Source organism: Manis pentadactyla, chromosome 10 (genome assembly GCF_030020395.1).
Source record: "Manis pentadactyla isolate mManPen7 chromosome 10, mManPen7.hap1, whole genome shotgun sequence".
NCBI lineage: Eukaryota > Metazoa > Chordata > Mammalia > Pholidota > Manidae > Manis > Manis pentadactyla.
This window is the reverse complement of record NC_080028.1, coordinates 104,049,565-104,063,092: the sequence shown is the minus strand read 5'-3', so window position 1 is coordinate 104,063,092 and position 13,528 is coordinate 104,049,565. Positions and strand designations below refer to the sequence as shown.

At 60.6% G+C, this 13,528-nt stretch overlaps 1 protein-coding gene across 6 annotated transcripts in view; it reads right to left on the bottom strand.

Moving 5' to 3' along the window:
* Nucleotides 1–7,768: 7,768 nt before the first annotated feature.
* Nucleotides 7,769–13,528, bottom strand: part of INTS1 (integrator complex subunit 1) — a 30,763-nt gene continuing 25,003 nt past the window's right edge. For 5 of the 6 annotated variants that reach the window (XM_036932876.2, XM_057487467.1, XM_036932878.2 and 2 more), the window contains 9 exons: nt 12,701–12,834; nt 11,977–12,169; nt 11,278–11,405; nt 10,806–10,918; nt 9,897–10,010; nt 9,141–9,211; nt 8,564–8,655; nt 8,309–8,418; nt 7,769–8,196 (listed from right to left, as the gene is read on the bottom strand). In XM_036932876.2, coding sequence (XP_036788771.1) covers nt 8,081–8,196; nt 8,309–8,418; nt 8,564–8,655; nt 9,141–9,211; nt 9,897–10,010; nt 10,806–10,918; nt 11,278–11,405; nt 11,977–12,169; nt 12,701–12,834 — 1,071 coding nt within the window. In that variant the 3' untranslated portion in view covers nt 7,769–8,080. Of the gene's footprint in view, nt 8,197–8,308; nt 8,419–8,563; nt 8,656–9,140; nt 9,212–9,896; nt 10,011–10,805; nt 10,919–11,277; nt 11,406–11,976; nt 12,170–12,700; nt 13,254–13,528 lie in introns of those variants that run through there. The other variant, XM_057487469.1, reaches the window with a different exon arrangement.

The following is a 13,528-nucleotide window of genomic DNA, read 5'->3' as shown; positions in this document are numbered from 1 at the left end:
ACCCCCTCCTCCATGACCCCAAGTCAGCCCCACCCACAGCCAGCCACCAGTCCTCCATGGCCGCTCCTTCCTCCTAGATGTTTGGGCCACAAGCCTGGGGGTGCTCCTGCCCTGTCCTCTCACTGCCCACATCCGATCTGGCAGGAACCACCTCCAGGGCTACCTCCTGGTGTAAGCTTGCATTTCTCTTTCTGCCCAGCCACCTGTTCTCAACACAAACTCTTTAATAACAGGAATGGGAGCATGCCACCCCCTGCTCAAACGCCTTCTCTAGATCCTCCCCCACTACACACACAGGAAGGCAGTTCTTTTAAGGGGCCAGCCAACCCTCCCCTGAGTCAGTACCTCCTCTTCTTCCCCTCCTATGACTGCCCTGGACACCTACATTCCTGCCCCAGGACCTATGCACTCCATTTCTCTGCCTGGACCAAATCTGCCAACCTCCCTTGCAGGAGGTGGGGCCATGTGGCTGAGTTCTGGCCAATGAAGTTGGTGTATACACCTCCAGACTCTTCATCTTCCTTGGCTTGCTGCCTGGATGCCAAGGACTTACCAGGTGACAGGCCGCAGGTGGAGGTGGAGTGAGTGAGAAATAAAGGGGGACTGGGCTCAGTTGCTGGAACTTTGGGATATTTGTTCCGGCAGCCAGCCAGTATTCTTACCCTGACTGATTCACATACACAAATGTGACAGCACTCCAAGGGGACACTCCGCAGTGCCATCCAGAAGGCCGAGGAGGGAACATTAAGAATGGAGACCTGAAAGATAAGTGGGGATCAACTTGTCAAAGGAAAGGGAGACTTTCCCAGGCAGAAGGAAGACACATGCAAAGGCCCTGTGGTGGGAATGAAGGCACAGCTGAGCACTGAGGGATGAAGAAAGGCACGTGGCTGCAGCAGAGGGATTTAGGGATTGGGGAGGGGCAGGGCCCAGCCGGGCTCCACTCCAGCCTCTATAACAACCCTTTTAAAAGTGGGTGGACCCCACTTGCCCTGCAGCTCAAGAAACTGAGGTCCTGAGCAGAGAGGAGACCAGCTGGTCAGTCAGGCAGAACTAGAATGGAGGAGCCCAGCCCTGCCAAAGGGTGAGGGCCCATGGAGCCTAGGTCGGCCCAGGCCAGGGCCCTGCCTGAGGGGCTGCCCCATCCAGGGCAGGCTGTTCAGGCCAGGCCAGGCAGTGTCAATCCCCCCACCTCCTGCTCCAGCACATATTCTGGCCCTCTGAGATGACGGAGGGGCTCTTCCTGGAGTCAGTCTGACAGGGACAGTGCTGGGGACCCAGGGAGGCATCACTGATTTTCATCAAAAAAGCCAGCTCTGCTCATCGGCTTAGCTCCAGGAGAACATGATGTCTTCTGGGCCCTTAGGAAGGCCTCACAGTGGAGGGGTGGGGTCTGAAGATCCTTCCTCTGGTGGGTTCAAACCCAAGTAACTTATTTGACCGAGGCTGATGGACCAAGCTGGAGCAGAATCAGGGTCACATGCCCAAACACAGCAGACCTGGTGGTGCCTTGAGCCTCTGAGGCACAGAGGGAGAAACAGGAGAGGGAGAGCAGTGGGGTGGCAGTGGAAGGGGGTGGAGAATAAAGGGAGGGCCCCAGCCCATGCGGCCTGTCCTGCAGGATTCTGAGAGGCTGCTTTCCTGCCTCACACCATGACTCTGAAGGGAGTGGTCACATGGCACAGGGGTCCCAAACCAGCCTGTCTGCAGAACCCTTGCTGCAGGAGCATGGCACAGAACCGGGAGCCCTGGCTCACACAAAGGCCCTGACCAGTGCACCAAGCTGGAATCCTCGCTCAGACACTGGTCTGCCCTGCGACCCTAAGGAGGCCTCCTCACTTCTCTGAGCCTCATCCTCACTATTGATGGGGCCCTGGTCCCTGGGCATTTAGGGATGATGGCACCAAGGCTGACCTGTGGAAACTCAGCTCCCTGCCCAGCCCATCACGGTAGCCAGAGACATGGGCAGAATCCCCCAGACTGGACAACAGTCCCCTCAACACCTACACAGGAAGGATGGATGGGGGTCACACTGGCTTCACCACAGAATGTCCAAGGAATGTCTTCTCCCTCAATTTCCAAGGCCATGGCCAGGTCTGCCAATGGCTCCCTCAGACAGCCATCCCTGCAGGGAGCTGGAAGCAGTGACACCCCATTTTGAGGGGCCACCCATTAATTAATTAGGCCTGATGAATAATGTATGCAGCCTCGGGTATATTAATAGCATATTTATATGGCACACTATGGATAGTATACATTCTTGTCTGAATACCTCACAAATAATTCACGACCCCGCTCCTCCCAGACTCCAGGAGAACCTGGCTGGTGCTTCGGCTGGGACTCATGGGTTTCTTCCAACAGCCAAATTTTACATTTCATTATAAATGGCTTTGCTGGGCATGTCGGTAACTTTTACATTTCCATCCACTTTATTATTAATGGCTTTCCTGAACTGTAGCGGCCCAACGTTGCACACAATGCGTTATAAATATTTGATCCAGCATCTATAGTCTGCCATTTATCATTTATAACGGGTTACAAAAACATTATAAAACATTTACTGCACATTTATAGATCATTTTCAGCTACGACAACGATGTGTTATAAATACATTATTAATCCTCCTCATGCCATTTATAGAAACCCCTTGTAATGGGGGCCCAGCCCTACCTGTTCCTGATAAACAGTGTGAGGAGTTGGGGGGTGGCCAGGCAGCAGGACCAGGGCAGACAGAAGCCCAGTCCCACCTCTGATGGCTGTGTCCTTGGCCAGATCACAGCCCCCCTGTACACAAACAGGCCATGGTGACAGCTGCCCCTCACTGAGCACTTTGTGTGGGCCAGTGCTGACACTACTCCGAGACTCTGATGTTACCTTCATGCCCATTTTACAGATGTGGAAACATGTTTGGAGACGGTAATGAGTGCCAAGCTGGCCTCAGACCCTGGCGTATCTGTATTTTGTATTCCCCATCCCTAGCTTGGGAGTGAGAAGTCAGATGAGGCTGCCCCAGCCTTCAAGGGAGCAGAATGGGGCCTCCAAGAGGTGGAATACAAAGACTCCAAGGGGAACCCAGGGAGGGGGACCTGCACTCTGGCCTCTGACCTGGTGGCCCCTCAGCTCCTCCATCTGCACTTTGTTATCCCAAAGGCTCCCCTGGCTGAAACTCTGGCCAGTGGGCCCTTGATGTGGCACTTCTAGTGTTGACCAGGGCTGAGGGGCCTGAGGGGTCTTTGAGACCCAGCCACCTCCCCACAGCACCCCAGCCAACTCGGCATCCTCAGGAGGCTGACAGCAGCAGCCCAAGCACACCCAGCAGGTAGGGTCAGCTGCTCCCTAACCCAGATCCTCTCCCTGTGCGGCCACATAACCCTGGGCTGCTGGGTGGGGACCAAACTTCCCTGGGTGGTGGAGTGGCTCCCCACAACTCCTCCTCTTGGGGCTTGCTGTCTACCAGGGGCAGCTGGGACCAGACCATCCACCAGACAAACACCCACCAAACCCCACTGTGCCAGGCCCACCCTTGCTCCCACCAAGCCTCACAGTCCCCTCCAGGCCAGACCTTTTCCCAGGACCACCCCATCAGGAAACTAGGGCTGGGCTCACCACCCACACGATGGCAGATGAGAGCCCTGTGCCCCCAACTGCAGGCTGATGAATGGAGTCCTCACCTGGAAAACTCCTATTCATCCTTCAAGATGCACTTGACATTCCACTTTCTCTGAACAGTACTTCCCAACTTCCCCAGGCATGGGCCTTGTAGAATCCACCTTTCGGTTCCTTGGGGGCCCAGCCTGGGCTGGACTGCCGAGGACTCTGAGTGAGAACTGTACTCCCAGCTGCCAGCGGTCCCGAGTGTTCCTAACAGGCCCTTCTTCATCAAGGCAGCGGCCAGCAGGCCTCGGCCACACCTACTCTGCTGGGACACCTGAAATAACTCCACCTCCACCTGTCCCAGCCTAACCAGGTCAGAGGGAACAGCTCCACCCTGTGTATCTCAGGGCAACTCAGAGCCTCTTGCCCTCATCGGCACAAAGGGGACAGAAGCCTCCTGGGGGGAACGTGGGCATCCAGCCCTGGGGAGCTCTCATGGGGAGACCCAGGGCCCCAGGGTCCCAGGCTGACTGTGCTTCTCTCAGCCCTCTGCCTGGCTGCAGGCAGTCTGGCCTGTTTGAAGGTTAGGGCCTACCCCTTCCCAGAAGTGAAAATGAAGACAGGTGTTTCTTCTGAGGCTGTAAGAAGCAGGTGAGCTCATCACCACGGCAATACCTCACCTGTCCCCACCCCTCCCCACCTGGTGAAGGAAGCCCAGAGGCTGCCTGGCCTTGGCAACAGCCGGGCCTCCCCTCTCCCAGAGAGAAGGGGGCCTGCAGGCCTGCATGGGAATCCCCCTGGGGCCACCCAGCTGTCCAGAGCTCACCACTGGGAAATGATCCCAGAAGGGCAGGAACCCCTGCTTAGGGGTCCTGTTGAGTGTCCCCTCCCCATAGCTGGTCCCTGGGTCCAATGGCTCTGTGAGGGCTGGCCACATGTGAGGAGCTGAGGCAATCAGAGACGACCAGAGAGGGCATGCAGGGCACGGGTAACAGCCAGGGCCACTGGGCCATCCATATCCTCCCCTTCCCTGCTGGGACCAGCACCGTCATTCAGACCTGCACACCTTTGCCTCCACAGGCCGCCTGTTGCATGCACTCCAGGTCTACCCATGGATCTGTCCAGGACCAAAACAGGCCTCCCATGTCTTCTGTGGGGCTGCCCACTCTGCCCTGTAGCTGGCTCTGTCCTCCAGGGGTCATGGCAGGGCTCCTGCAGCCTGGTGTGTGCCAGCGCTGTACCGGCACGACGGGATGCCCATCACCACCTGGGACAGGCCAGCGCATCCAGCCGCCCACCCCGCCAGTGTGTTCACCTGGGACACCTCAGCCCACATGACCTGAGTATCCATGTCAGCAGGGCAGTGCAGCCCCTTACCAAGAGACATGAGGCCCAGAGAGGGGAGCTCCGAGGCCCAGGGTCACCGGCTCTGGGCTAGAACCCCACTGGGCTCCATCCCCCATCCCGCCTCATCACCTTCCTGACACTCCAGGATTCCCTTTCCATACCCAGTCCACGATCCCAGCCAACTTCATGGGACTCAGCAGGCCACGGGCTGCTCTGAGCCAGGACTGGGAGCCCCCAGGGGGGAGCCCAGGCTCAAGGGCTGACGGCGAGGTCCTGCCACAGTGTGCTCCCTCCCCAGGCCCTGGGCTGGGGCTCTAGAAGACTGGACCTCATTCCCTCCCTCACATGCTCAGCACACGTAGGTCCCCCCAGCAGCCCCAATCTGGCAGGGAGTGACCAGCAAGAAACAGGCACCTGGCCTTGGGGTGGAGGGGATGTGGAGCAGAGCTCAGGAGTGGGAGCTGGCAGTGCGGGCAGGGAAGCTGGCCTGTGGGGGCGGAAGCTCTAAGTTCAGGCCTGGAGCTTGGTAGGGGCATAGAGCAGGGACTTGACTCATGCTGTACCAGATCTCACACCGAGAGGTATGGGGACACCGATGGGGCTCACTCGGCCACACTACATGCTCCCTTGTCTACACCTTGGCTGGGAGGCACCCACCTGCCCAACTGCTGGGCCCCATCTCCCCACACACCACAAGGCCCAGGGCTGGGCAGGCATGGCCAGCATGAGAGGCGCAGACTATGACTCTGGTGCCCCCACATCTACACCTTAGCTGTGCTGAGTACCAGCTGGGGCCTGGGGTCCACCTCCTTGAGACTGTCTCCTGGCATCAAACAGAGAGTGTACCAGGGCCGGGCTCAGGGCAACAGAGGCCATCTCAGGCACTCCCACTGGGGTGATGGAGCCTGTGCTGCTCCAAGCAGGCCCAGCCTTGCACTCGGCACTCATTCAACGACTCACCCGTGGCCTGCCCCTCGCAAATGCTGTGGCACCCAGGCTGGCAAGTGTGGCCTTTGTAGGCACTGCTAATTGCTCCGTGTGGGGCCGTGCCTCCCAGACCCCTGCCAGGGTGTGTCCTTGCCCACCTGGGTGAAGGCGGGCCTCGGGGCTGCTGGAACTCCCCTGGCCCTTGCCCTCCTGACCTGGGAAGAATGTGCCGGAGCAGCTGTTCACACATGGGTGAGGGAGGCAGGCCCAGGTGGACAGGGCCCAGGATGTGGTTGGCCTCTGCTCCCTAGGGCTCAGCCCTGGCGTTGGGGGTCCTAGGGCTCCCTGCTGGGGCTGTCTCTGCCCACTGGGCCCTCACACCCAGTGTCAAGAAGCCAAATGCTCCAACCTGGTCCTTCCTGGACCCTGAACCCCAATGTGGGAAAGCAGCACTCACCTGCTGGGTGCAGGCCCAGGTATGGCTGCAGCACTTCAGAGCACTTGTCCCCCGCGGTGGTTACCCAACTCAGGTGGGAGGTACCATGGAATCCTAAGGCATGTGATCTAAAGGGGGCTCTCCAATTGTGGCAGTTCCTGGTGGCCAGCTTGGTGCCCACAGGGTGCCTGCGTGGGCCTATCTTGCTCTGGGTGGGGTGGGGGCCAGGAGTCGAACCCTGGAGGGGCTATCAGGCCAGTTCCATGTACCCCAGTGAGGCAGTTCAAGCCAGCAGGGTGAGAGGGGCAGCACATGAGCAATGGGCAGACTTGGACACCAGGGGCATTGCCCAGGGGCTGGGAAGGCTGGGTGGTGAAAGCCAGAGAGCCTGGGAAAGGCAGGCCTCAGGGAGGGAGGGGTGCCCTGGGCCACTGCACACAGTGGGGGAGATTGAAGGGTGCTTCCCTGCATCTCCCGGGAGGGGAGGCCATGGGCAGGGCCCTGCTTCCATCACTGGATCTCTGGGGTGAGAGTGGGGAGCACAGTCCTGTCCTCTTGAACTTGGAGAGGACTCCTGTTCTCCCCACCCCACACAGGCTCCCAGAGCCAGGCCACCAGCCGCCCATCAGGATGGCTTGAGCCAGAGTTTGGACACAGCGCCCCCTGGTGGCTTGAGCTAAGCAGGGCTGGGCATAGAGGGAGCCTGCTTGGGGGGTGCACTGGAGCCTGGGTGGCCAGCACCTGACTTCTGGAAGGGCAGGAGCACCAGGGACACAGGAGTCTGCTGCTCGAACTCTGTGCCAGAGTGCCTCTGGGGCCTTGTCCACCTTAAAAGGTGAGACAGCAGGTCTGGAGACATCCATGCGGCCAGGTACTCATGCAGGCTGATTCCTGGGCACCAACCCCGTCCCCCAACCCTGCCCCAGTCCCCGCGGCCAAGTGTAGGGCAGAGCCACTCACATGAGCAACCAGAGCTTGCTGGGGACGCTCCCCACTCGTAGTGGGTGGGAACTATTCAGGCCCCGTCCTAGAGTGCACCGAGGTGCGCCAGAGATAACCACAGCTGAGTCTTAGGGCTATGGCCACTTTGGGCTGGGAGGGGAGCCTGGTCTGCCTGAGCCCTGAAGGGCTGCTCCGCGGCAGAACCCCTCGGTAGCTTGATGAGGCCTCATGGCTACTTTGAGGCAGAGACTGTGGGCAGGGAACTTGGCCGCCAGGGAGGAGCCCTGGGACTGTCACCTCCCTTCCCTTCTCATTCTGCCTATAGGGAAAATGGGGGGACAGCAGGGAGAAGGGGATGAGACCACGCACATCCATGCAGGAGTTCTCCTGTCTCGAGACGGACACCTGTCACACCCATGTGCCCACAGGGAACAGGCTGGCCTGTCGGGGAGAGGCAGGCTCACGCCGCCCCAGGTACTGCTCAAGTCCCAGTCTCAAGGGAGGGAACCACCAGGCAGCCAGCACACAAGAGGTTCAGCACATTTTATTGAAAAGCAGCCCCTCAGCCACAACATCACAGCTCCTCCTCCAGGCTGGGCCACAGACCCGTCACTTGCAGGCAGGGCAGCCCCCAGGGCAGACAGCGCCCCCTCCCCACCACCCTGCACCCAGCTGCTGGCCATGGGCTGGGTGGTGCCTGCCTACCCTGGGGCAGCTCGGTGTCCCCATCCCAGGGGAGGCTACCAGGGTACCAGACGCTGGCTGGGCTTGGCCTGGGGCCCAGCCCACCTGCTGAGGGACTCAGGCTGGCACGTGGTGAAGCTGTCAACGGGCTCACATCACCGCCTCCATGTGCAGGATCCTCAGGGCTTCGGAGATCTGGGCACTGGTGTCCATCTGGCCATACATGCCCACGAGGAAGGCCCGGTGCAGCAACACGGCCGCGTGCTCTGGGGGCAGATGAGGACCTGTGGTACCTGAGCTGCGGCGAGAGCCCGCCCACAGGCACGAAGGCTCCTGGAGGCCCCAGGTCCCCTGGGTTGCAGGGTGGACAGGACTCACCTTGGCAGAGGAGGGTGTACTCGGGAAGGTTCCTGAGGGCCGTCTGTACCACCTCAAAGTCCCGGCTGCCCAGGCAGTACATAAACGTGGGCAGGAAGTCTGCTGCAATGCTGGAAGAGCCGTGCGCTCAGGTGGGCACCTCCACCCTGGGCCCAAGATGGCCAAGGGCCCCAGACTCTCTCCTAGGGCCCCTGGACAGGCACAGCTGAAAGCCTGGCCAGGGCACCAGGTAGGTGGTGGCGGCGCCAGGCTCACCTGGGGTCATTCTGGACGGAGCGCAGGGCCAGGGTGAAGGCCAGGGTACGGCAGGCCTCCTCCTCGGAGCTCATCAGCCGCTGCAGGCTCGTCTGCCAGGGTCGGGGTGGGGGTGTTACCAGGGTGACCCCGGTTGAGGACTCGAACCTCAGACCTCAGGCTCTTGGCCTTGGGTTGGCTGGAGGGCTGGCAAGGGACTTTTCCCTGGTCCTTAGCCCTGTCGCTGGACAGTGTTGGACCTCAGGACCATGGGCAGGAAGCACACACTGTCAGTGAGTCCAGCCCAGAGCTGAGGGGTTGGCCTGCCTTGGCTCCCTGCCCCTCCATGAGCACCTGCGGTAGGGTTGGGCCCAGACACAAGCTGCCCCCAGCTTTGCAGCCTGCCCACTGAAGGCTCTGCAGGCCCCCAGTGGGAACGAGGGCACGGGTGGGCTTCCCGCCAAAGGCCTGCATGGGCCTCTCCACCCATTCCAGCCTCTCATCCACCCGGGGTCCTCCAAGTGCTGGCAGGAGCCCAGCACTGCTGTGAGAAGGCCGGCGGCTGGGACCTGCCGCACTCCACAGCCCGTGCACTCACCGAGAAGCAGCCCAGGACCTCTGGCCTACGCCGGGACATCTCGTCTATGTCACTCAGCACCTCCAGTAGATCTGGGAGGGCAGAGGCCATGTGAGGGCCAGGCCACAGTGCTGGGCTTGGGTGAGCACGTGCTCCCAGCAACCCAGGGCAGGAGAGGTCCCACTGCCCCTCACCACACTCCCCAGGCAAGGACTTATCCAGGTGTAGCCTCCACACCGGCTCTGGCAGAGGGACTCCAGGCTCTCCCAGAGCAGCATGGAGGATGAGAACACCGGTGCCAGTGCCTTCTGAAACCTTCCACACCATCTTTAGTGCTTGGTAGGGCCTGAAGTCCCCTTAAACCGACCACTGGCACCTCAGGATGGAGACCCCAGGAACTCTGGTGGCTTCCCAGTTCCACCAGGCCAGCAGACCCAAACTGCAGACACTGGTTGCCTAGAAAGCTTTCGGAGGCACGCCCTCCACCCAGACCCTCCTGCACATCTGGGGAACCAGTGATCTGCATCTATACCATGCTCCCCGATTCCTGTTCCCAGCTGCCCTGAAGGCATCCCAAAGCCACATGACCCCCCAGATGGCTCCCCTCTTCAAGGTACTCCGGCACCATGAAGTACTCCACAGCCCGACTTCGCCAGGCCCCTCAGCCACCCACCAGCCCAGAGCCAGGCCTCCCTTCTTCAGGTGTCCCATTCACAGGGAAGAATGGAGCCCACCAAGGGGCCAACCTGGCCTGGGGCACCAGGCTCCCAAACTCACCCTCGACAGTCTGGCCCCGGGAAAGCCTCTTCATGTAGGGGGCCATTTCAGTTGCAGTCAGAGGAGTGAAGAGAGAGACGCTGACCAGAGGCAGGGAGCCAGCTGAGCTCTCGTCTGGAAGACAGGGAACAGTGCAGTTGGGCTGAGGACGAAGACAGCCCACTCCAGGGGGACCCATCTGGGACATGGAGCAGCCTGCCCAGGGGAGCAGTTGTGCCTCAGGCCTCTGCTAGGGGAACGCCCTGCCCACTCAGCACCAAGGCCCCAGATCTGGGTTTAAGTCAGGGCTGTCCTTGCTAAGAAGCCCCACAATCACGCACAAGTCTGGAAGATGCAGTTACCATCCTGCTGGGCACAGTACCTGGTACAGTGGCTGCTCAACCATGTGATGACACAAGCCTGCTGGGAGCTACCTGGGAGCCCCCCTGGAGACTGGCGTGTCTCCCCTCCAGCTGCTCACCTGCACACCGTGGCCCCACACACAACAGGGGGGCAGTACAGGCCAGCGATCTGGGGACTGCTAGGACCCCATTCAATAAATACATGATCAGGCAAAACCGGACAGCCGAACAGTTAAGGGACTGGCAACTGACCTGGACCTGGGTCAGTCGGCTCACTCACTATTTCACCCACTGGCTAGCTGGGTGTGCTGAGCACCCAGCAGCCCTGCCTGTGGGCACCAGATCACTACCGGGTCCATAGGATGGAGGCAGAGCAAGAACAGAGAGCAGAGGGGGTTGGGCTGGCTTACTGCAGAAGGCAGGGTGCTGCTCGGCCATGCTGGCCAGTGCACCTCTTAGTGCTCTACGTGTGCTATAAACCTTGGGGTGATGCCATGGGACACCAGGTTGGTCCCAAGGACCGCCAGGCCTGCAGCCCTTCCCAGCAGAAGCCCAGGGGCCCACTCACCCTCGCCCTCCTCGTCCAGGCCTCGGTCGGCCCTGCTGCCTCTGCTGGGAAGGCTCAGCCCTGCAAGGAGGGACTTGAGCATCACCAGGTCACTGCTGTCGAAGGACAGGTCACTGGGAAGAACAGAGATTGTGAATAAGATGTTGCAGACTGGAAGGGGGGTGGGGCAGCAGGATGCTGGGGCCATCACGGGTGTGGGAGGAGGTCAGCGGTCACAGTCAGCTCAGAACAGCCCGGAGCAGGCCCAGCACCGACCATGGCACTGCCATGTACAGGCCCACGACACTGCAGCCACCGCCAGCTGGCCCTGGCTCGGGCTGTAGCACTGACTCCTGATGGCCAGCCTGCCTTGGGAGCTCCAGACCTGAGCACACGTGTGGCCTTCTGCACAACCCTCCCTGCAGCCCCTAGGCTGACCCCGGCCGGACAGGAGCCTGTGAGGACCAGCCAAACGCACGTGCAGCACACTCACTGGAGCGCATCCGAGTGTTTCTGCAGGAAGGAGATGGCTGCTGGGGCATTGCAGGTGACATACTTGTGCGTGAGCTGCACGAACTTGCTGATGAAGGGTGCCAGGTGGCGGGAGGACTTCCTGTAGTTCTGCAAAAGAGGTCAAGCCACGCCACACTCCAAGCTGAGGGACAGCCAGACACCCTCCACCCCGTCCCACCCACGCTGCTCCCCTGGGGGCCTCACCTCACAAAGGGCCCCCACAGCACCACCACTACCATTGGTTACTGCTGGCCACTAGGCCTATGTTAAGGGTTCTAAAGGGTCAAACACGGCCTTGTCCTTTGTGAGCGTCCAGGTAGACAGGCGCCCAACAAGAGTGACAAGGGATTACAGGATGGACAGAGGCAGGGCAGCTGCATGGAGGGCACCCCTTCCCACTGAGCCCCAGTGTGGGCTTCCCTAGCCTCAGAAGGAGCCAGAGCCTCCCAGGGGCAGAGCTGGCCCTGAGGCATGTGGCAGAAGCCACTGGTGGGCAGCCCAGCTGCAATGCAGGTCGATCCCTGCTCCCCAGTGGGGTCCCGCTCCCCGGCAGGGTCCCGCATGCTGCATCTGCCCTCATGGAGGGCCTCAGGCTGAAAGGGAGACAGACCCACCAGCCCCAGTTAGGGCCAGGAGGCGAGTGCAGGCCAGGGGTGGGCCCCGCAGCGGGCACACCCACCAGCAGCAGGTGCAGGAAGGAGCGCAGGCAGTCCCACAGCGCCCCCTGGTGCTCGCTCTGAAACACCTGAGGCTGCAGCAGCTCCAGCAGGCCCAACACGTGCAGGAAAAAGGTCAGGTGGTTCTGCTGACGGAACTCCTGGAAGTTGAGGTGGGTGCGGCCGTGAAGCAGAGCAGCGATCATGGGCAGGTGCCTGGAGAGGATGAGAGCACTCATGGCCCTCTGCCCAGAGCTGCTGACTGCCCACTGGGGGCCTGAGACCAGCACCTTTGACCCTCTGCTCCAAAAGGCATTCAGGCTGAGCTCCCCAGGCTTCTGCACCTGTCCCCGGGAGCTGATGGCCACCCACTGGCTGGGCTGCAGCCCTGACGTCCGGGCCCCAGATGTGCTGAGGCTGCCGTCCTAGGATGCACCGAAGGGGCCTCTTCCATCTTACCTGGCTCTGGGTCTATGACGAGGTGGGGATTTGCCTGACCCACTCTCGTCTGGGGCCTACCTGGCCCTCCTCCTGAGCTCAGCTCGATAGGAAGAAGCCAAAGATCTAACTGTCCCGGAAAGCTACCATAGCCCCGCAAAAGCTGCACAACCGATTTGTAAACACGCGGCTGGGTGAGCAGGACCTGAGGACCCATGAAGTCCGCTGGGGCTGGGCTGGGAAGGGTGCTGTGGTACCCTGGGGTATGATCAGGCCACCCGGGCTCCAGGCAGCACAGCCAGGCAGTACCTGAGCAGCAGGATGGGGTGGGCCACAGCCAGCTTCCGGCAGGCCATGTTGGCATCAGCCACTCGGTTCTCAGACGACCGGGAGTCGCTGGTGTCCGCGAGGAGGGTGATGAAACGGTGGATTAGACTGTCCAGCTGAGGGAAGGTGGGGGTCAGAGGCCCTGGGCCATCTATAGCCCTCGGCCTCGTGGAGACTGAGTCCACTGCCCGGCGGACTGCAACAATGCTCCACAGGGACAACGTGCAGGTCTCTGAGGCTGAGGTCCCCATTCCTGAGGGCCTGGTCACGCAGAGACCATGGCCAGTTCCCACACAATCTGCACACCTGGCATCTGGAGTCAACCTCGTGCACAAATACAACAGAAGCCCTCAAGGCTATGGGCCAAGACAGCTGTTAAATGAAGAACATGCAGAATAACAGACAGAAGGAAAGGCTTGGAGAAAACCAACTTCCCTCGGTGGTACTGGGAAGTGGGGCCGGCAGCAGGTCCTCTCGAGGCCTGCCAGACGGTGCTCCACCGCTGGCTGCCCAGGTGGGCAGATGCCACGCAGACCTGCACACAAGCGCCCACTGCGGCACCTGTCTCAGCCCCATGCTGCACACGACCCCCGTGCCTCCCTCCCAGCAGGCAGGTCCAGCCTCACAGTGAAACACCATGTAGCCACAGAAAGAAATATGCTGCCCACGTAGATTCTGAAATAACTACACTGAGCCAAAGATGCCCAGCAGAGAGCTCCGCTCGCCAGTTTCCTATTTTTGAATCTGAAAAGTGCATTTCTTCATTCCCTACTTTGGCTTTCTACCTCAAAAGCACAGAAGTAGCCCTCT